The sequence below is a fragment of the Oryx dammah genome, unplaced genomic scaffold, assembly GCF_014754425.2.
Source record: "Oryx dammah isolate SB20612 unplaced genomic scaffold, SCBI_Odam_1.1 HiC_scaffold_28, whole genome shotgun sequence".
NCBI lineage: Eukaryota > Metazoa > Chordata > Mammalia > Artiodactyla > Bovidae > Oryx > Oryx dammah.
This window is the reverse complement of record NW_024070212.1, coordinates 15055120-15077129: the sequence shown is the minus strand read 5'-3', so window position 1 is coordinate 15077129 and position 22010 is coordinate 15055120. Positions and strand designations below refer to the sequence as shown.

General features: G+C 56.2%; 1 protein-coding gene and 1 non-coding gene across 8 annotated transcripts; one reads left to right on the top strand and one right to left on the bottom strand.

Annotated features, from left to right (window-relative positions):
• Positions 1–5953: 5953 nt before the first annotated feature.
• On the bottom strand, positions 5954–21536 carry PBXIP1 (PBX homeobox interacting protein 1). 7 transcript variants are annotated; one of them, XM_040230346.1, is made up of 13 exons: positions 21284–21536; positions 20771–20820; positions 20038–20142; positions 14081–14167; positions 11669–11795; positions 11373–11437; positions 11125–11293; positions 9415–9645; positions 9271–9294; positions 8881–8963; positions 8432–8560; positions 6618–7837; positions 5954–6141 (listed from the first exon to the last, which is right to left on the bottom strand). In XM_040230346.1, the coding sequence occupies exons 1-13, from the start codon at positions 21384–21386 to the stop codon at positions 6060–6062; spliced, it is 2475 nt and encodes an 824-aa protein (XP_040086280.1). In that variant the 5' UTR covers positions 21387–21536; the 3' UTR covers positions 5954–6059. The 7 variants fall into 7 exon arrangements, with proteins under 7 accessions (XP_040086280.1, XP_040086281.1, XP_040086283.1 ...); XM_040230347.1 differs by having other exon boundaries at positions 11125–11290; XM_040230349.1 differs by lacking the exon at positions 21284–21536 and adding an exon at positions 21149–21276.
• LOC120857139 lies at positions 12258–12388 on the top strand. Its single transcript, XR_005719609.1, has one exon. It is a non-coding gene; the product is annotated as a small nucleolar RNA SNORA51 (small nucleolar RNA).
• Positions 21537–22010: the final 474 nt, after the last annotated feature.

Here is a 22010-nt window from a genome sequence, read left to right as displayed (position 1 = left end):
GTCCAGCTATCATAGGACCTTAGGCAAGTCAACTCTTCCCTCCCTCTCAGTTCTTCGTCTGTATAAAAAAGAGATTCACGGTCTCACCTTCTTTAAGGTCTACATCTCAGTGAGATAAAAGGCAGAGAAGGGCTCTGAAAGTCCATGGCCCATGGAGATGAGAGGGGCAGCCTGTTTCTCAGGCCAAGACTCCTGCACTGGGCCATCCCTACAAAGAAAGCTGCCTCCCCAAGGGCCCAAGGCCTCATTCCAGATGAGCAAGCATTTCTGGCAGGTCTGTTTGGCCCACAGGTGGTTGAGCTTCCCAAGGGGGCGGTCTAACCCCTACCTCCCTCTCCACAGTGCATGGCTTCAGGTTTCTGCCCGTGGGCCCTGCATGGTGACCTTTCACTTTGACTCCAGAGAAGGGCTCAGTGATGACCTCAGTGGACGCACTCACCTCTGCTGGCTGCCTCCTCTCAAGCCCAGTAAAGGTAAGTGTACTGACTGGTAAGAAGTTCTCCAAAGGGGCCCTGCCCTGGAAAGGAATTCGGGGGTGGGCGGGGGGTAGAAGGGACGCAAGGATTGGGAGGTAGACACATACAGCTTGGTGGAGCAGAAGGGTGGCCTGCTGGAAGACTGGCTTTATCCCTGTCCCACACCATAAACAATCAAGCCCACCAGGTCCCCCTCCCCCATCCCCAGCCCCCTCCATCCCCACTGCACACACCTCACCCCACCCCACCCCCTACAAAACCAGTTCCAGCCTTTCCTCCTTCTCTCCTGGTATCATGTGAGGATGCAGTCATCCAACTGTCACGAGGCTGGGAAGCACAGTGTGTCCTTGGCTCCTCCCTCTCCCTTGTCCTCGTCCCATCCAAGGCCAGGCCATTCTAATTCCCTGCTCTAAATCAGGCCTGCATCATCTCGCTCCTTAGTTGCTGGCTGACACCTCCTAACTACCTCTGATTTCATCTCTTTCTATTTCACCCTTCCACCTGCCAGCTGCCCTGCACCCCAGTGTGTCTTCCTTTTTCATGCCCCCTGCCACTCACACCTCTCTCCATTTCCTATCACTATACACTTGCAAGCAGGCCTATGGGAGAACTTGCTCCCTTGCAGGACCGTGAACTTAACACCATCTGACCACAGGGCTGTTCCACCCTCCCCTAAGGCCTCGCTTCTGCCTAGTCTGAAATCCCCTCCCCATCTTCAAGGTCCAGCTCAAAGGCACCCCTTCCTGGGACTTCCCTGGTGGTCCAGTGGTTAAGACTCCATGCTTCCACTGCAGGGAATGCAGGTTCGAATGCTGGTCAGGGAACTAGGACCCCACATGTCACATAGCACAGCACCCCCCAAAAACACCACCCCCTCCTTCCTCTTCGCCTTTCTGGCACCGGTAAGAGAGTACTTTTAAAACTCTGCTTGGTATTACACTCACACACGTAAAGAGATAGTCAGTGGGAATTTGCTGTATGACTCAGGGAACTGCAACTGGGGCTCCATAATAATCTAGAGGGATGGGAGGTGGGAGGGAGGTTCAAGAGGGAGGGAACATAGGTACACCAATGGTTAATCCATGTTGATGTATGACAGATATCAAACCAATATTGTAAAGCAATCATCAATCAGTTAAAATAAATATTTTTGATTAAAATTTTAAAAAATAAACTATAATTTAAAAAAAGAACTCTCTGCTTGGTATTAAACTAATTTGGTTAGCCTCAGGGGCAAAGACTGTGGTCCCCCCAGCACGTAGCACAGTGGTGGGTCTTGAGTGCCAGCTGGCATCTTTTCCCTGTCAGCTCCTACTACATGGTCTGGGAACCAACACCCTCTGCTCGCATATCAGTAGTTCACAGAGGCCTCAACTTCCCCCTTAGAGGCTAAGTAAAATAAAAATAACTAACACTTTTGACAGCACTCTACAGTTTGAAAAGCCTTTTTCCTTTGTCTTTGGATGCTCATTCCGTCATCACAGCTACCCATGAGGGGGATTACAGGCTCACTTCCATGATGAGAAAGCCAAGCCCTAAAGCAAGAAGGCCCACAGGCAGGCAGTTGTGGAGACCGGAGACTGAAAGTTTGCCCAGGCCACCGGTCTAGTTAGAAGAGACCCGGGCTGGGTCTCCACCTGGCCCCGGATAGAGACCAGGTGAGCGGGGAAGGGGCCTGCTTTGGTATTCCAGAAGCCAAAGGCTACCAAAGGGATGGGCAGCAACCTTGAGGGAAGGCCCACAGGGGAAGGACAGGGAACTCGGACAACCCCCGAGAATTAGTACTAAGGGGTTTCTGTGGCTCTGACCACCGGCTGGTGAAAGGGATCTGATATGGTCTGGGTTTAGGCCAGTAACCCACACACACCCCTCTACCTGCAGATTCCTGCCAGACCCTCTGTGAGCAGGTGAAGTGTGGAGGGACCAGGAGTACCTATGACCCAGAACAGATGAGAGGAGGAGATTGAGGTTCCCATGGCAACAGCCTGCCAATCCAGCATCTGTCCAGGGGCCCAGCAGAGGGGGCTGGAAGTGGTCCTCCAAAGGAACACAGGCCTCTGGCCTTCAAGGAGCTTATAGGGTGGGGCAGGTTGAAGGTGACCACCACCCTATACCCCCACTCCCCAGCATGGGTGGGAGTAAAAGGCAGGGGTGAAACTGGGGCCTGGAGGACCCAGGGAAGCAGGAAGAGATGGGGAGGATCCTGGAGGAGGTTAGGGCTGGAAGGGGCATGATGAGAGAAGGTGGCGCTAAGGGCAGGAAAGGAGGTGAGGCTGAAGAATGAGGGGCAGGGGTGGGAGGGAGGAATGGCAGGTTGGGGGACCTCAGGGAAATAAAGTTGGGGGATGGTCAAAGGAAGCAGAATTTTTCCACTTGAGAGGGGAAAGCCAAGGAGGGCCACCCCGATTCTAGTGATTCCCCCAAGACACCCTGGAGCTGAGCACTTAGCTGGGGGAGTTCCCAGAGGAAAAGGCAGAAAAGCCAAGTGCTTAAAATACCAAATGCTTAACCTGGAAGGGCCCAGGCCAGACCCTGGGGGCCAAGCAAGGTCGTGTGGCAGAGTCCAGTGGGTCTACCCTCCTACATGGTCAAAGATGTCCCTGGCCCTGTGGGAAGGAGGGAGCTCTGTCCCCACAGCTCCAGCCTCCCTTGGCTCGTCTCCACATGCTGTGTCTATGACCAGCGAGCATCCTATGATCTGAGACTCGGGGTCCCCCCCTTTACCAGCGCTGCTGTAGAGGCATGGGTGTGACGGAGTGGCAGTGACCTACAAAGGGCAGGAGGATCACTGACGGGGTACAGCTGAGAGAGGGTAGTCATAATGGCCAATGTCCTTGGTGTCCTGGCCCCTCCCCAACCTACCCCCTGGGTTCGTGGCCTTTTCTTCCTGATTCAGCAGTTTCAGAAACCTCCAGCTCAGCATATCACTTCCTGAGTGGCTCAGAAAGAGGAGGGGGCTTGGGGGAACTTCCCAGCCTCCTTGAGAGTTCGTTATGCAAACGAAGGAAATGGGCCCTAGAAACGAAACTGAGAAGCCCCAGGCAGCCCACACCCTCTGGGAACCCAGGGGGCCAGTTTGTGTCCCCTCCCTAAACACATTCTCCCTCCTGGGACACGGAATCATACCTCCTACCTAGCCTGTCTCCCTCTCCAAGAAGTGTAAGTTCTGAACACCTGCAGAAGGCAAGCAATGTGAACCAGGCTTCCTCAGGTGGATGATGGTCCACAGAGCCAGGATGCCAAGTCCAGACCCTGGTCCCCAGGCTAGACGGTACTTACTCCTCTCGACACCCACTCTAGAAGACTCCTTAAAAAAAAAAAAAATAGAAGACTCCTTTCCTAAACCCCCTTTTCATCAACCCTCTATGAGGAAGTTCTTCCTTAGGTCTAACTGCAATCCCTCATGCTGCAGAAAGTGGGCTCCACTGGACTATAAACTACTTAACATGCCTCCGTATTCTCAGTACCACACTGCCTCTGGTACACAATAGAGTGTAAATGTTTGCTTAATGAGTGGACCTTGTTCCATCCCCACCCTGCCTCACCCCATCCTATTGGAATTCAGTTCAGTTCAGTTGCTCAGTCATGTCTGACTCTTTGCGACCCCGTGGACTGCTGCACTCCAGGCTTCCCTGTCCATCACTAACTCTGGGAGCCCAAACTCATGTCCATCGAGTCAGTGATGCCATCCAACCATCTCATCCTCTGTGGTCCCCTTCTCCTCCCACCTTCAATCTTTCCCAGCATCAGGGTCTTTTCCGAGTCGGTTCTTCGCATCAGGTGGCCAAAGTATTGGAGTTTCAGCTTCAGCATCAGTCCTTCCAATGAGTATTCAGGACTGATTTCCTTTAGGATTGGGTGGTGGATCTCCTTGCAGTCCAAGGGACTCTCAAGAAGAGTCTTCTCCAACACCACAGTTCAAAAGCATCAATTCTTTGGCGCTCAGCTTTCTGAATAGTCCAACTCTCACGTCCATACATGAATTAAGCTAGTGCCCTTAAAGTCCTTTAACAGTGAGCAACCCATCAGTTGTAGTGTTACAGAAGCACTTGTTATCAATTACAGTCCCCTTTCGGGCAGACCCCTGGGCTTCCCTGGTGGCAAGTAAAGAGTCTGCTTGCAATGTGAGAGACCCGGGTTCAATCCCTGGGTCAGGAAGATCCCCCGGAGAAGGAAATGGCAACCCACTCTAGTATTCTCGCCTGGAAAATCCCATGGACAAGAGCCTGGAGGGTCACAGTCTATGGGGTCACAGAGTCGGACGTGACTGAGGGACTAATGCACCTCAGCTATACTAGCACATTCCTTGGACCTGGCCTGAAGCCACACATTCATTCTGTCCCCCCAGGGGGATTTCCAGGGGTCCATGATTTGGGGCACTTAGTAGAGAGGTAGGTGAGGTCTGGAGCAAATGTGGAGCCAGGGCGCCACCTAGTGGTTCCCTCACCCCCCCCCAACGCAGAAGCCTGTGCTGTGAGGTGGGGGTGGGGAGCCCCTCCTCCACCCTCCTCCACACTCTAAAGGGAGTGAAACCACTTCTGAGCGCCAAATATTGGACACATATTTTGTTTACATTGATTTATTTACAGTCCTGCTGGAAGAGTCCCCAGCCCTTCAATCTTCCTTTTTGGGGATTTGAAACCCAAGGTTCCCAGGGATTAATTTGCTCAAAATCACTCAACCTGGATTTGAGCCCAAAACCCACTTGCATATTTCTACATGTCCCAGGGATGCAGCCAAGACAGCTGTGAGCAAAATGGGGAGTTCCAGCCCAGAGGGCCTGAGGTTTGCGGGGAGGGTGAGGTGACGGGGAGAGGAGAAGGTGAGTACCAGTATGAGGTGGTGGGTGTGGGCTTCCCCTGAGCTTAGAAACAGCCCTAAGCAACAGAGCCCCCACCCAGTGTCACAGCTCCTACAGAATTTTATTGGAATCTGAGTCTACAGTTCACAAGCAGAGGTGAGGCCATGTGAGGAGCACGGCTAAAAGGGGGACTTCGATTCCCTAGGGATAGCTCCTTCCAAATCTAACAAAACCCCAGGGAAAGCCTTCATGCTGGGCCTCCAGCCAGCCGGGAGCCAGCGGGGCAAATCGAATCCCAGGGTGCATGGGTCAGTGTGTGCAGCCAAGGGGCCCACTCTGGGCCCCCCTACAGACACAGACACAGACACAGACACAGACACAGACACAGACACAGACACAGACACAGACACAGACACACACACACACACACACGCACGCACACACACGCACGCACACACACGCACGCACACACACGCACGCACGCACTCTGGCTTTAGAATCTGAATCGCCCCATATCTCTTACCCCCACCCTACCCTCCTAAAAAACAGGCTTCTCTCCCATCCCCCCTTCACAATCTGCTGCAAGGGTCATGGCCCTAAGAATTTGCATTCATTTGCATAGACAGCACTGCAGCTCCAGCTAAGGCCTTTTTCTAGTAGAAGTGGTGTCAGTGCAGGGCTGGGTGATCTCCACGCTGCTCTGTGAAGGACATCCAATGACACCAACCGAGCAGAGGGCGGTGGCAGCTTAACGGTTCCCAGGAGACAGATAACGCGGGGCCTCAGCCCCGGCGGTGGGGGCTGTGCTCCTCCCTGGGCTCCACAACTCTGGAGTTCTGCAAATGTTTGTCCTTCTTCCCAGACCTGTCGGGGAGGGGGGCAGGGCAGGGAGTGGAGGCAGGAAGAGGCCTTTAGAGAACAATGTCATGTGATGAGAAGGGGGGCCCCTGAGAGGGGACCCTGTTCCCCCTAAGGCAAGTGACACGGGCAGCCACCAACCATCAGACTAGGGGGAGGGGAGTGTGGCCAGACCTGGTGTCCCAGGACAAGGCCCCAGCTGGGGAGACAGGAAGCAATCTCTTACCCCCACACCACACAGGTATGTATGGTCAGCACAGGGCAACTTGGGAGGAAAAACATTCTAGCCCCAAAGGGGACTCCCCAGGACCACTCTGGGCTGAGGACAGGCTCAGCTTTCTGCCCTCAAGAGACAAAACCTCAAACTTAACACCCCCAACTCAGGGCCCTGGCTCCTTCACACACACACAGACACCCTGGCCCGCCATCACCTCCTGCCCCCTGCTTTGTCCCATTGACCCAGCTCCCCCACAGCCGCCCACCTCTTCTTCAGTGCTTTGTCTCCAAAGAAGTGACTGAAGATGAAATCCTCAAAGTCGTCCACCGCGTCGTCATCACCTGTTTGTCTCACCGCCACCTCCTCCAGACGGTCCTCCAAGGCGTCTACAAAGTCGCGGAAGCGGAGGCGGTCGTGGCGGAAGATACCATCCTCACCAAAGTAAGCAGGAGAGAAGGGCAGCTCCTCGGTCAGCGGCCCGGCCCAGGGCAGTCGCGCCAGGTATGTCCTCAGCAGAGAGGCCAGCTCCTGTTGCCGCACGGGGGCTAGCTCTATGCCAAAGAAGGCCAGGCCCTCCTGCCGGGCACAATCGTGCACACCTGAGCAGCCCTGCGGTGCCTGGTACTTGTGCCTGGACAGCTCTGCCCAGAGTGGCAGGGGGTCATGCCTGTCTTTAGCCCCTTCCTTCCACCGAGGGTGTTTCTGCCTTTCTCCGGAGGGGTGGGGGCGCCCACTTTTCCTGGGGGGCTCCTTGGCGCGCTGCCGCTTGCCATCCTTCTTGCCGGCCCACTCCTCCACCCTTGCCTTGCCCTCCTTCCGCCTCCCCACCAGCTCCCTGTCCTCCTCACCCTGCCAGCTCTTCTCCCGGCCAGATGCCTCCTTCTTATGTTTCCAGGGCTCGGTCTTCCAGTCCCCTTGCCTATCCCACCACTTTTCCTTCCCACTCCGCTCCCTGGAATTCTGGAAGTGAGGCTTCTGATGCCAGGCCTCTGAGACATTGGCAGGGACCCCAGGGCGCTGGTCTTCCAGGCCCTGCAGCTTCTGGGCCAGCCTGTGACCCAACTCAGCCAGGCCAGCCCGGGCTGGATCCCCTCGGCCCGCCTCCCTCAAGCTCCGTTCCAGGTCCTGTTGCACAGACCCCAGCAGCCGCCGCTGCTGCTCCAACTCTTGCCTTAATGCCTGGGCCTCAGCCTCTAGCTGTTTCTTTTGCTCCAGGAAACCAGGGCTTGGCTCCTGCCCTGTAGGGCCTTGCTCCTTGGTGACCTTGCCAGCTTGTGGGCCTCTGCCCCACTGGAGACACTGCCCATCTGCACCCTGGATGCAGTCAGCCTCCAGTCTCTGAAGCTGGGCCCGCAGCTGCTGCAGCTCTGACTCCAGGGCCCGCTGGGAGGCTTCACCCTGCTGGAGGGCCCCTCGGAGCCGGGCATTCTCCTCTTCTAGCCCTTTGGGCTGACGCATCAGGCTCTGAAGCTCTTCCTTCTGGGCCTGGAATGGGAGTAGGGATAGAGGGTCCAGGGAGTCGTCAAGGATGGGTCCAGTGCCTGGTACCCGAATTCCATTCCATTATAGCCTGAGAGACTCAGAGGATTTGGTTCTCATCTCCCACCCCATCTGCACCCTTCACCTGACCCTGGGATCCCCAGATTCCACCACAGGCCTTAGCTCTGTCTGTTTATAAGCCCACACGTCTTTAATTCACCTAAAGAGAGCCAAGATAGGGCTCTCATTGCCCTATTTCAACCTCCTATACCCAGAACAAATATTATTAACTGATCACAGCACTTCTTTCCCACTGAGTCTTGGCATGTTCTTCAAATCCTTCTCCACACAAGGCTCCAGGTAGACCATGCCAATCAAGCAGAGGTGGCATGCCACGTGAAGCAAATATGCCAGTCCTGGCCTAACCCTTAGCATGCAGGACAGGAACAAAACATGGAAGATGCCTGGACTCTAGTGGGAAAGGGAGAGGGTCAGCATATGTGGGTGAACACAGGAAACTTCTTTGGGCGGAAGAAACTGGACAGACAGACACGCGGCCTAGGGAGGGTGTCTAGCCCACCCCATCCTGCTTGTGCCCACCTGCAGCTGGGCCTGCAGTAGTCGGATGTCCTGGTTCTCCTTGGCCAGCTTATCCAGCAGAAGGGCCATGTTCTGCAGGCTGGGGACACTGTCCAGGAGCTCTGAGGTCTGTAGCTGCTGTAGTCCATCCTAAGGGCAAAGGTGGCTCAGTCAGTAAAGAATCTGCCTGCAGTGCGGGAGACCCAGATTTGATCCCTGGGTCGGGAGCATCCCGGAGAGAAGGGAATGGCTACTCACTCCAGCATTTTGCCTGGAGAATTTCATGGACAGTGGAGCCTAGTGGGCTACAGTCCATGGGGTTGCAAAGAGTCAGACACAACTGAGTGACTAACACACACACACACACACACACACACACACGGGCAAAGGAGCCAGTCACCCCAGCCGAGCCCCACAACCCCGACAGCCCCCACCAGGCCCCTCACACAGGTGGAGACAGTCACACATGCCTGCCCATCCCCCACAGCCTCCAGCATCTCAGTCTCAGACTCCGTATCTGGCAAGACCTGCAGGTCCACTTCCTCCAGGGGCCCTGTGGGAAAGTGGAATCCTGAAGCTGGCCTCAAGGCACACAGAGCCCTTTCCTCCTCCCCTTCCCTGCAACCCCCCGGCCAACACACACAGTCACTGTCCTGCCCTGGACCTTGCCCTATGGCTGAGGGGTCCAGCAAGGTAAAAGGTCAAGGGTCACCCCAAATAGCTGACATAAGGCCTATAACTGAGCAAAAAATGTATAGCCCCCAGGATCCCTACTCCTGACCCAGAGAACTACCCCCATCAGCCTCCCTCAGGGCTGGAAGGGGACAGACACGAACCAGTCAGGCCTCATCCTCACTCACCACTTTCAGACTCCGAGAGACCACCTGAAATGGAGACAGAGGAGTCTGGTCAGGCCCTCAGAGGCAGGGGCGGAATGGGGTCAGAGTGCTGCAAGAGGGGCAAGAGCAGAGGCTCAAGGTGCCAGGAGGGGAGGGACCACTCACCGAAGAGGAGGATCCCCAGGCCCAGCAGGACCAGGGACCCGAGGAGACACATGTTGAGGGAGATGCCCAGCTCCCCGCCCGCACCCTCGCCCTGGACCTGGTCCTCCACACCCAGGGTGGCCGCGGGCTGAGGAGTGCCGGGCTCCCGGCCCCGTCGTCTCCGCAGACCCACCACATCCACATCGGTGTCATCCTCGCTGCTGGAGCAGTGGGCCTCCTCCCTGATCCAAGCTGGGGGGAGGGAGGGGGACAGGGCAGTAAGGCAACTGGAGAGACGGGACGGACAGACAGCCCAGAACCAGAGGCAAACACAGGAGACCCCCAGTCCTGATCACAGAGGAAGCGCATGGAGACCCTGCCCACATGTGCCTGGGCATCAGTGACTACCCCTGCCCAGTCTGGAGGCTGAAGACCAGTCCTTTCTACTACAGACAAGATACAAGAGCGACTATCATCCTAAAAGCATCCTCCTGCTCCCACCTGTGCCCCCCGGCCCTGGTTCGGCCCTGGTTCTGTCGGAAACCTGGCCACGCCCTCTCAGCGTCTCCTTTCAGTGCCTGGCTGCTCCTGGTCCTAGAGGCAGAGGTCTCCCTGGCACCATTTCTGCTCTTCTGCTCTTCTCACTGCATACACAATCGCCCAGTCTCACCCACTCCGCCGGGTCCCCCCCAGAGCAGATTGAATCCCTCATCTGTAACTCCCGACTGGCCTCCCTAGAGCTCCAGGCCTGGATGTCTGACCACCTCCTGGTCTCTTCCACCTGGCTGTCCCTGGGGACCAAACACTCCACACGCTGCCCTCCAACCTGGTTCTCTCCTGGCGCTCCCCGATGCAGGGCAAGACGCCACGGCTCCACGAGCCAACCTCAGCCCTCCCTCTTTGCCTCCCATGCACAGATTGACAACACGACCCCTAAACATCTCAGCGGCACATGCCTTGTATCTGCCTTAGTCCAGGTCTTCTCAGCTTCGTCTGACTGCAGTTGCCCCCTGAATGGCCCTGGACCCTGCCTCCCCCTCCACCCTGTCGCCCCTCAACAGAGATGAATTCACACACTCCTCCTGCTGCCAGCCTTGGATGCAGCCTCCTCGGTGCAGGACAGGGGAACCCAGCCCTTTGTTGATGCTGCAGCCCTGGCCTGCAACGTTGTCTTCCTCCCACCCTACCTACCAAAAGTCCACTCTGCTCAAGGTTCCACTCGAATGTCCCCTCCAGTGTGAACCTTTTCCCCAGCTGTCCCTGCCTCCCCCTCCCCCTCGACCTGTCCCCTGACTAACCCACCCTCCCCCCTTCCCGTGGCGGCACCTTAATCACACCGCCTTTGCACCCTCACAGGTCCAACTTGCACCTTGCCTCAGTCTAGTCCACCTCTTACACAGGCCGTGAAGCCAAGCTGCCTTCCCAGAGCTGATTCGTGGAAGGGACTCAGGGAATGAGAGCCAAATCTAGAGGCAAGTAAAGAGGAGGCCCCACAGTAGAGAGGAAACAGTTGACCAGACCTAGGCCTTGCCACTTATCAGCTGTGTGACTTAAGCCTGAGTGTCCCCAGGGGGGACGGTGGTGAGGATTCACTGATACAGCTTAAGGAAGGCTCCAAGCTGCCAAGTCCTAGGGCTTAGACCAGAGCTGTGCTCGGCAGTGATGTCTATCTATTCCCACTCCAACACCTTCTAGAAGGATAGTGACAGGCAAAACAAGGAGGACTCTCACCTGTTTGGGGGGATGAAGGCAGGCTGCGGGAGGGGCTCTGATCCTCCAGGTCCTGTGAGTCCGGTTCCAGGCCTACCACCTCAGGGGTCTCCTCCAAGTCTCCCTGGGCCTCTGTGTCTCCTGGGCCGGGGGGCTCTACTCCAGGGTCATCACCTTCCAGGACAGCCTGCTGCAGACACAGCCGTGAGCACTTGCCACTTCCCCTGGCTCTCCCCACTTCCCGCCCTTCCCCCAGGGAAGGTCCTCACCTTGGCCTCAGCCTCCTCTGACAGGATGGGCCCAGATTGGGAGCTCTCACTCTGGGATACCGTCTCTGTGGTGGGAGAAAAGGCTCAGGAAAAACACCACGGCCCCCCTGGCTCCCACAGGCTGCGACCAGGCAGAAAGGGACAGGAGAAAGCCAGGATAGGATAAGGGAAGGTTTTAAACTGAGATCAATGCTGGGAATAAGACCAACTGGCCTCCCTCTCCCTGAGGAAGCTGGGAAACCCCAGAACATGGAGGACAGGTGGCTGCACCGCCCGCCTCAACGGGGCCCTGTTACCTCCTCCATCCAAGGTCCCAGCCGATTCCTCAGCAGCTGCGTTGGAGGGGCTCCGAGGGGCCTGAGGAGCTCTCTCGGATTCTGGGCCCCTCCCAGATTCAGGGCCCAAGGTCTCCACAGGCAGGCTCTGGGGGCAGGGGTACAAGCAGAAGGGCTGCTCTGGAGGAAGGACGGCAGGACGAAACCGAGAGCACGGGGTGCCCTCCTGGGTGCCCGAGACCAGCCCAGGCTCGGGGTCCCAGCCCGCAGCGTACACACGCATAACACACTCAGCAGTGGCTGCTCCAAAGTGGGCAAGGGGCAGGGGTGGCTGGCACCGTGACCTCTCCGCTCGACACAGTGTTCGGCCACTCCCTAACTCCACTTGCTGCTCTGAGGAACTTTTGGAGGCCAAGTTTCTGTGAAATGAAGATGCACCACTGGGGACTTTCTTGGTGGTCCAGTGGCTAAGACTCAGTGTTCCCAATGCAGGGGGCCGGGGTTTGATCCCTGGTCAGGAAACTAGATCCTGCATGCCACAACTAAGACCCAGCACAGCAAAAAAAAAAAAAAACAAGTAAATGTTATTTTTAAAGGAATCCTTAACTTGAGCCTCCTAGTACATACCACAGTCTGGGTTCTTACACTGACAGCACAGAAAGAGGAGTCAGAGTAAACCCACCCCACAGACAGCCTAGGCAGGCACTTTGCCTGGTCTGTATGGTGAATGGGAGGACATGGAGTTGAAAAAAAAAAGAATTAAGTTATTCAATCAGACATTAAACTAATTAAAAAAAAAAAGGACCACTGGTCTGAGGCACTGGATCACTACCCAAACCTGGTACCCCACCACCACCTCCCCAGAGAAGCCAGCTACAGCCTGGGTCTCCCTCCCCACAAGTGACCAACTCAGTAACTGGCAAGAGAACAAAGTCCCCTAGAGGCTAAGGATCACAGTCCCTTCCCCCCAGTTCTCCTCACAACGAGCCACCCGCTCCATCTGCCAAACTTTTCCGGCCTTTCCCGCTCCCTGCACACCCCTCTCCCAGGAGCTGACGGAAGCCCACCTCACCCCAGCCACAGCCAGCCTGTCTCCCAGGGTGCTCTCAGCCCAGCCATCTACAGCCTCAGCCTCTCCTTTTTCTGCAAACGCCCCCTCAGCAGGCCCACCGCCTGCTCATCCCATCCATGGCTCCCGCTAAACTTCCAAGAATAATTCTTGATCTTAATATGTTTCTTTACAACACTCTTTTTTTAAAAAAGATTTTTTTAATGTGTACCATTTTAAAAGTCTTTATTGAATCTGTTACAATATGGCTTCTGTTTTATGTTTTGGTTTTTTGGCCCCAAGGCATGTGGGAATCTCAGCTTCTGGAATAGGGATCTAACCCGCACCCCCTGAGTTGGAAGGCAAAGTCTTAACCACTGGACCGCCAGGGAAGTCCCTCTTTACAATTTTCAAGTCACCTTTTTCTCCCAGTCCCTCCTGCATTAAAGGAAACACGACTCCTCCTCGTTAAAGGGAGGACAGCGAGGCGAAACAGCTGGTCCGAGGTCCCCCTGCTGTCTGCAAAGGCAGCCAGGGCTCTGGCTGGGAGCGCGGTGTCGTCTGCTCTGCCAGCCAGCCCCAGCCCATGGGTCCTGCTCCAGCATCATACTGAGGGCAGCCCCCTCACTCCCCATCGATTTCTTCAAGGCCACTCAAACCCGATGTCTCTAACTCAAGACTCCTCAGCTACCTCCCTCCCTGGGGGATGAACATACCAAGTCCTTGACAAACTCTCCAGCCACTCCATTCCCCATCCTGCCAGCCCCCTTCTCAGTGGCTTTGGGGCACAGGAGTCCACTGGATTCTCGTCCCGCCAACTACAACCTGGACTGCAGGACCTTCAAAATGCTCTCCCCCTGTTCCCACACAGCCCACATAGTGGCTGTACCCTCTGCCCACGGCAGCGATGGTCCTGACCCCCTCCAGCTCAGAGCCTGCCCGCTATTTTCCATCAAGGGGCAGCCCGAATGCCTGAGCCAGACCCTATAGGCCTCTTCCAGAGGCTCGCAGGCTCTGATCCAACCTCACTTCAACACCGTCTGGCCCACGTCTCCACCTCCTCCAACGGACCTCCTCAGTCTCCCCCAGCACAGCTCATCTATTGCTGCCTCAGGACCTTTGCTAATGCTGGTCTCCCCACCAGAATTTCTACCCTGCTTCTCATAGCTTACCCGGACAATTCCCTTCTTTCAAGCCACGGTCCAAGTCCCAACTCCTGACTCCTGGGGCCTGATCGTATTCTCCCTGCCCCTGGAGTTCCTCTCACAACCAGCAGGAGGTGACAAGTGTGACCACCAGGAGCAAGGAAGGGGGACAGACCCAAAAAGCAGCCCAGCCAGGCCAGAACTCCCATTCCATATGGTTCCCAGGCCTGCTCTTCCTACCTCTGAGCCGGCAAGCACCCAGCTATTGTCCGAGTCTGGGCAGGAGGCCATCACTGCTGAGGTCCCCGCAGCTGCTGAGGCTGCCACCTGCAGAGAGAGGCTCTCTTAGGGACTCCAGCTCCCTTCGGGGAGGTGGGATGCAGACAGCAGCCTCAGCTGGGTTCCAAGTGTGAGGGCTGGGCAGTCACTTCCAGAACCAGCCTGGTTCCAGTCCTTCTGACCCCCAAATCCGAATTCTTCTGGGCAGTATTTGCCTTGCAAATCAGAACCTACCAGCAGCTGCAGTGAAGTTTGCCTTTCCCAGGGACCAAAAGAGCCCTCGGGAAACTGGGAAATGGAACTGACCTTGAAAGGTCAGAGAAGCACAGGGCTGGAAAAGCTCTGGGAAGAATCCAGGCCAACTCTCTCACGTCATAGTCAGGGAAAACGAAGGCCCAAAAACTGGCTGACTTGACTTGCCAGTGATGAACAGCAAGTGAGAAGAGTGAGGAACAATCTGGCCCTCCCTTCCCCTCCCCCAACTCCCTCACAATCCCACCTCCTCCCCCAGGGCCTGGAAGAGAAAAGCCAATGGCCTTCGTCAGCCACAAGTCTCCCACCAACCCATCACCCACCGGTATGTCCTTTGTATGGTCTAGTTTGGGGTCCTGTTCACTGGCTACACAATGGAATCAATCACCTAAGATTCTGATATAACTGAGTCCAAGGACCAGGCTCCAAAAAATCTTCCAAATGATTCTCACGTGCAGCCAGGGCCGAGAGCAACGGCACAGCTTACATCCATCTGAATGTACCTTTAGTAAGTTTCCGTGTCACTCTCTATTCTAGGTTGTTGCCCTTCTTAGTAAACTCCAGCGTTCCATCTGAAGGTGACTAGGAAAAGGGATCTGCGGCAACTATCATGTATACAGAAAGCACTGCACCATTTGCAAAGCATGGACAATAACCAGGGTTGTGGCCTTATCCTTGCTAATCTGCTCTGACATGGTGGGGTAGGGGTGGGAAATCACTCCAGCTTCAAAAGCCTGACACAAAGCAGGACAAGAAGAGAAGGACCTACCCCTCCCTCCGTGACCAACCCTATGGCCCCAGGCTGGCAACTGGGCGCTGGCATAAAGCTGAGGGGCAGATTAGCTGAGCTGGTCTTGGACTCTGATCCTTTAGAGGCTACATGACGGCTTGCTGAGGGGCTAGAAGGATGATAAGTGGAAAAGGATCCTGAAAGGAATTCCTGGGGAGAGGAAGTAAGGCTGGAGTAGAAGCGTGGCAGCTCTACTATGGGAAACCACTACACTTCCCCCTTCAGTAGGACACACCGTGGGAGCCCTACACAGTGCCTCCCAGAGACAGGCACCCATCCCACAAGGAGAGAGAATGGCTGCAGTGACTTCCCCACACCGCAGTCCAGCAGGACACCCCTGGCCAGCTTCTACAGGCATCCGGAGACCTATCACTGTGCTGCCTTCTGGTCTCAGGCCCCACCCCCGCCACTCTGTCATCTCCCCATCCTCAGTTGCTGCATGTGACTCTTAACAGGTGGCAGCAGGAAGGAAGTGGCAGCAGCTTGGGCTGAAGTCCCTGTTTACCCCTGGCTGTGCACAGCCTGCTCAGGTCCTCCAGAAGCAGGCACTATGGCAACCAGGGTGATGTCAGACCCACTGTCTCCATGGAAACCAGAAACGGTATTTGGGTCAACAAGACAAACACTTCTGAGACCCAAACAGAATACAGACCGGAACCTCTGCACTCAGGGTTCCAAACCCTGGCTGGTACCTCTCTCTTGGTTGGATTCACTGAAGATCCCATAAGGTCTCCCTGTTCCCCCCAGGCCAGCATCTCACTGCCTTATTAGGAAGTTCTTTTTGCTGTCTAATTCCCACCCTTCCCTGCTGCTTTCAGATCTCTTTCTTCTCATCAACCTCTTGGAAGAACACCCACCTCCACCCCCTCCTCACTACTCCCTCTGCTTTTTTCAGGCAAGATTCAACAAAAACATCCTGTAAGGATTGTCAGGGACTTGTGCTATTTCCAAAAGACAGCTAAAGGGGGAGCTCTGCCACTCTGTTCACAGCTGGGAAGTTTCGTCCAGCTAATTTCAACCGCTCTAAGAGCTGTTCCCCCAAACCTCTAAAATAAAGCACCCAGGGCTACAAAAACTTATCTGGGAGACCCAGAGCAAGTTCCTGTTTTGGAAACGGCCGCCCATGATCCACCCCTCTCCCGGCCCAGAAGTGACAAACAGCTCTATAGATCCTGGGTGGAACTCAACCCTTCAACGTTCTACCCTTCCTCTCCTCTACCCTTCCTCTCCTGGGGATATCCGTTGCCCCTGCCCCGCTAGGGCATTACCTGACCCAGCTCTTGCTTCAGTCTTCAGCTGAACTTGTTGAGGCCTCTCCGGCTTTACAGACACAAGCAAGGAAGGTCACGTGACTGAGAACTGACCAATGGAGAGTCAACTTCCCTGAGGGGGGCCGGAAACTTTTGGCCAATAATAGCTAGACTTGAGAGCCGTGGGGGTGCGGCGGGGGCGGGGCGGGGCGGGCGCCTGCAGAGGCCCTAAACCTGGACTTACCTCCCGGTGGGACACTGGGGTTCCAGCAAACTCAACTGGGGGTCACCTCCCCTCCTTTTCCAGTGGCTAAACAATTTCTGAAGGGAAGACTCAGAACTGAAAGGCAAGCAGGTGGCATGTCCAGGACAAGGAGCCAGGTTGGTCCCAGGATAGACAAGAGACAGCTGCAGGATGGGGGAGGAGAGTGGCAAAGTGTGGGTTGTCCCTATGCTCACCCTGGCGCTGATTGTTTAAGGATGCCACTATTCTTTTTTAAAGGAGGCGGGGGCAGGGGGTACTGAAAAGCATCCTAAAATGCAATCTGCTAGACCAGGGCAGCCCCTTCCCCCACCCCTGGAGCTACACTGGCCTCCTAACTCAGGAGTGGGAGTGGGGCACTGCACCAAGAAGCACTAATGGCAATTGTCTCCCTGAAGCCTTGGAGCCGAAGATCCTGCTTGGCCCTAGGCCTGGCCCAGGAATGTGCTCAGAAAGGAAACTTCTCACAGCAGGGACACAGGGAGAGGCGGGGCAAAGAGGCCTCCCCAGGCTCCACAGCTTGTATTAGGTCAGCTCAGGGGGCTGACTCTTCCTGCTATCCCCACTTCCAGGGACCCTGGGGGGGTCCCTGTCCTCACCCCGCAACCATCCTCACCAGCAGTGACTGACTCATTCCCACCTTGTGCACACCAACACCAAGGAGTCCGGGTGTGGATCTTCCAAGTCATTTTATTAATCCAACCGTACAAAACTTTCCCCACCACATCTCTGCCTCCCCGACTTTCTTCCAAAAAGCAGTGGCATGAGAGGGAGAGAGGGATTGACCAGACACCGCCCCCATCCCTGGCCAGGAGCCATCTTACAAAATGCAGGGGTGGGGGAGCGGGGCAAAGACCACAAAAACATCAACAGATAAAAAGAGGGGCAAACATAACCACAAACACAACACAAAGTTGAGCAGTGAGGGGGTTGCCATCTCTGCACCTGGATGGCAGGGAACACTGGAAAAGAGAAGCTCAGAGGCCCCTCCCTTCCTTCGCACAGCCTTGAAGGCTGCATGCTCCACCCAGGGAAGGCAGGAGTTATGCAGTATACCTGTCTCCTCTTCACATGTATAAGGTCCCAGGAGAAGTGGGGGCAGGGGACCACCAGCTCCTCTCAGGGCCAGACCCCTAGCCTGCCTTCCCTACCCCACTTGAGGAATGTGTGTAGGAGCTTTAGGGAACAGCGTGCAGCTGTGAGGGGCTCCTCATGGGGCCCCAGGCCCATCTCTGGCAGGCAGTGCTTAAAACATAAAAAATAAAGCCCTGGCACGGATTTTGTCTGAGAAGGATGAGAACAGCTCGATTACCAGGCCAGAGAAGATAGAACAGCAGGGAGAGAGGGGAGCAAAAGCATCCAGGCTCTGGACTGCATTCTAGTACCACAGCAATGAGGGTCCTGCAGACTCCCCAACCCGCAGGCTGTGGCACGGATCCTTTTATCAGGAGGGAAAATGAGGTACAAGGGCTCTGCGCCTTTTCAAGCTTTCCTTCCATCAAGGCAGGGAACTCGAGGCGCTGAAGTTGAAGACCAGCGCTTGGGGGCATGGGGGTTGGGGAAGAGAGGTGTACAACCACAGAATCTGGGCTTCCAGGACAGTCTGAATGTCAAATATTCTGGTCGGTCAGACCACACATCCCACTTTTTGGCAAAAACATGATCATCAGGGAAAAAGCACAAGAGAGGCTGAGAAAGGACCAATGACTTTGGTATGAGGGAGATATGTCCTGACAGCATCTCACCTACTGTCTCCAAGCCCCAGATCACCAAGAACTGCCATAGCCACTTACTCTCTTGCTTCTTCAAGCTATTTGGTTTCTGAAGGGGGACGAGTTGGACAGGTGAAGGAGACAAGGGGAAGGTAGGAAAGGGGGAAAATCTCCATTTATTCCCTAAAGCTATCTCCCAGCGCCCATGAAAGGGCTACCGCAGAGATGGGAAGAGACCCCAACTCCTCTGGCCAGAAACCTTTAATCCTGGACTCCAAACACTAAGGCTGGAGCTGTGGAGCTAGAGAGGCATGTTAGGCACAGGTGTTGGAGGCATCCATCATCTGTAGAGGGGACACCCCTGCCCTTCGGATCTTCCTCCAGCCTCTTTCCTCTTGCAGCCATACCCCTGGGTTTCCAGAGATAGCCACCAAAAATGGCTCTGTTTGGCAGGGCTTTGGTTTCCTGAACCTCTGTAGATCTCAATGTGTAAGTTTCCACAAGAGTGAGAGATACAGGCTCTTCTGCCTGGCCACCTCAGTTCCTTTTTCTGCCCCCAGGAGCCACTGGGTTTCTGCCCCATGGGGATGGGAAGCCGATGGAAACCAGGACCAAGAGCCAGACAAGAAGGCAATCACCCTGGAAGAGCAAGGAGGAACATGTGCACTTCCCTGGGCCCCTCGCCAGCATCACCCATCGTTAGCGGCCACCAGCTGCCCCATGCCCTCGCGGATGTAGACAGACTGAATCTCCTTGGTCTTGAGGCAGAGATCGCAGGCCCAGACAGCAGAGGCCTCGGTGGTCAGCAGCCCATAGGCGCTCTCAGTCATGCCTGTGCACTCACGGTGGAACCACTTCTGGCAGGAGGCCTCACACAGAATGGCATCTTGGTCGTCATTCACCTCGCTCCGACAGGCACCACATGGATACACCAGGCCTGGGGGAGGCTGGGGTCCTGAGCCCCCACCTGCCTTTCCAGGGGGTGCCAAGCTGTTGGCATCTGGAGTGCCCCCACCCCGCCCACTGCTGTTTGGAGGAAAACTGGGCTGATTCCCATTAACAGCAGCAGCCGGGGAGCCCGAGTGGGGCTCCTGGGGAAAAGCAGTGGGCGCAGGGGGATTTAAGGGCTTCCCCCCATCCTCACCACCAGGGCCAGGAAAGCCAGGGTCCGGACCAGGGAAGGGACTTGTATTGGGAGGCAGGCTGGGGAGCCCCTGACCAGGTCTCTGGAGGGGAGAAGGGCCAAAAGGTGCCCCTGGCTGGGCAAAGCGTTGGGGGAGAGAAGGGGGACCCAGCTCCCCTCTGGGAGGTTGTCCCATGGTGGGTGAGATCATGGGGCCAAATCCCCCCACTGGGCCTGGCATCATCTGCCCACCAGGTGGGCTAAAGTTCTGACCCAGAGGCTGGTTGAAGGGTTGGCTGGGAAAATTCATGTTACCTGGGGGTGGATAGCCAGGGCCCTGGGGGGGCATGTTGAAAGCAGGGCCCATGGGGCTGGGAGGGAAAGGGGGTGGCTGTCGACGAAGAGGCTGAGGACCTCCTCCACCCCCAGTGCCATAGCCTGGGGGTACCTGGCCTGCCATGCCCCCCTGGACACGGAAGCCCCCAAAAGGGACGGGACTACCAAGGAATGGAGGGGCTGTGCCCCCCACCTTAGGGGCTCCGAAGTCATCCTCAAAAGGGTTGGATGCAACCAGGTGATCCACCATGGGAGTTGGGGGTGGTGCAAACTCCGTCAGGTGAGAGTACGCAGGGCCCTAGGGAAAAAGATGAGGGAAAGAGGATCATGGAGAGAGACCCAGAGCTAAACCAAGAGAGCACCAGAAACACAGTACAGTTTTAGAGGCTGGTACGGGCCAGTTCAGACGGACCTTAGAGTACAGCAAAGAAACACAGTGGCGAGCACAACCAACATAGTGCGTAGCTGTTTTGAAAACAGGCAGAACTACACTGGAATCCCAGTTTTGACACTGAGTAACCTCAAAGCCCTGGAGCAGGCATTGAACATGTTTAAGCTTCAGGTTTCTCATCTGTAAAACTGTGACAATGCCTACCTCCCAAAACCGCTGAAGCATTTTAGAACAATCCCTGGTACTTAGAAAAGGTTCACCAAGTGATAGCTGTTATCATCATGGAGGAACCAGAACAGGACAAAAAAGGGGAGAGGTCGATTCTAATCCCCACTGATAAAATCTCTGGTCAAATCGTCTCATCCCTACCCTACTCCCAAAATGTTATAAAACTGAAGGAAAGGACCAGAAAAAGAATAAGAAAGACAACTTCCTCTTCTCCCTGTAGCTGATGCAAGATGAAGACATTGGGGTGGGAGAACAGAGAACCCTAACGGGCTACCAGAAATTACTCCCACAACAAACCACCATTCACCTGAGTATTTGACTTCCTTCGCTTCTTTTCTGGACTCTTCATTTGCAAACCTGGAAAGGTAGTAAAAGGCAGACACAAACAAGTTTGCCTGAGGTTTTCCCAACATCCTTTCTCCCAGCCACGATCTAGGAGATTCTTCTAATTTCAATATATTCTTGTTTATTTACTTAGTATCTACTTTGTTAGATACTAACAAAGATACACTATGAAGAATAAATGGGAGGCCACACTCTCAGCTGCCTCTCCCTTTAAATGAGAGACGTCCCCATCTCTTGATAGCCTCAGACTCCCAAGTGGCTCCTTCATTCCAGGTGCCCCAAACTCTAGGATCGGCAGTCAGTGACCCCTCGTCCCCAACCCCTCGAGGGCTTCACCCACCTATCCTTTCCACTGAGCCTCCCCTCTCTTCAGGGCCCTCAGCCTGAGAACCGCCACCTCCCCGGCCCACCAGCCCTCCCTCCAAGGTCCGAGAGTTCTGAGCCTCGCCAGCCCCAGCCCCCTCAGCGTTCTCACCAGCCTTGCCCTGCTTTCTCCCGGTGCTGGGCGGCGCAGGGGGCGGTGCGGGGCCGCCACCTCCCTCCAGCTTGTCCGGTGGGGGCGGCGCCGAGGCGGCCATGGAGTGGGGGACCCGGGTCAGCAGCGGCGGGGGACGGACGCGCCCTCGGGTTGCACCATGGCCCGGAAGGGAAGGCAGGGGCAGCGCAGGCCCCCGCGCGGCAGCAAGCCCGAGGTGCGGCGAGGCGGGGGTGCCGAGCCGCGGCGCCAACTGCACGCTCGCCCTGTCTCACCGCCCGCCAGCGGCCGCAGCCACAGGAAGCGGAATTCGGCGTGGCAGCCACCACTGCGCTCGGCGAGGAGGGGGAGCAAGGCCCGGGCCAGACCCTCCCCCTAGCGCTGGGCGGGCAGGGCCGTACCAAGGCGCAAGCCTGGGGGAGGCCGTCTCCAGCCCGGGAGCGCGGCGTGCCGGCTCGCTAGGGAAGACGGCAGCCGTCGGCCCTGCGGCTGGGCCGTACCATCCCGCGCCGAGGGCCTGCCGCAGGGGTGCACGCTGGCCCGAGCCGCCTGGGGTCGGGCTGTCAGCGATCCCACCCCGCCTCGGTCCGCGCTGCAGACACGAACATCCCCTGGCATGGTGGCCCGCACGCCCCACCCCGCCGCACCCTCCTACGAGAATCTCTTAAGTTCTCACTCGAGCGCGACCCAAGTGAGTCCAGGTGAGGCCAAGTCCGGCCTCCGGCCT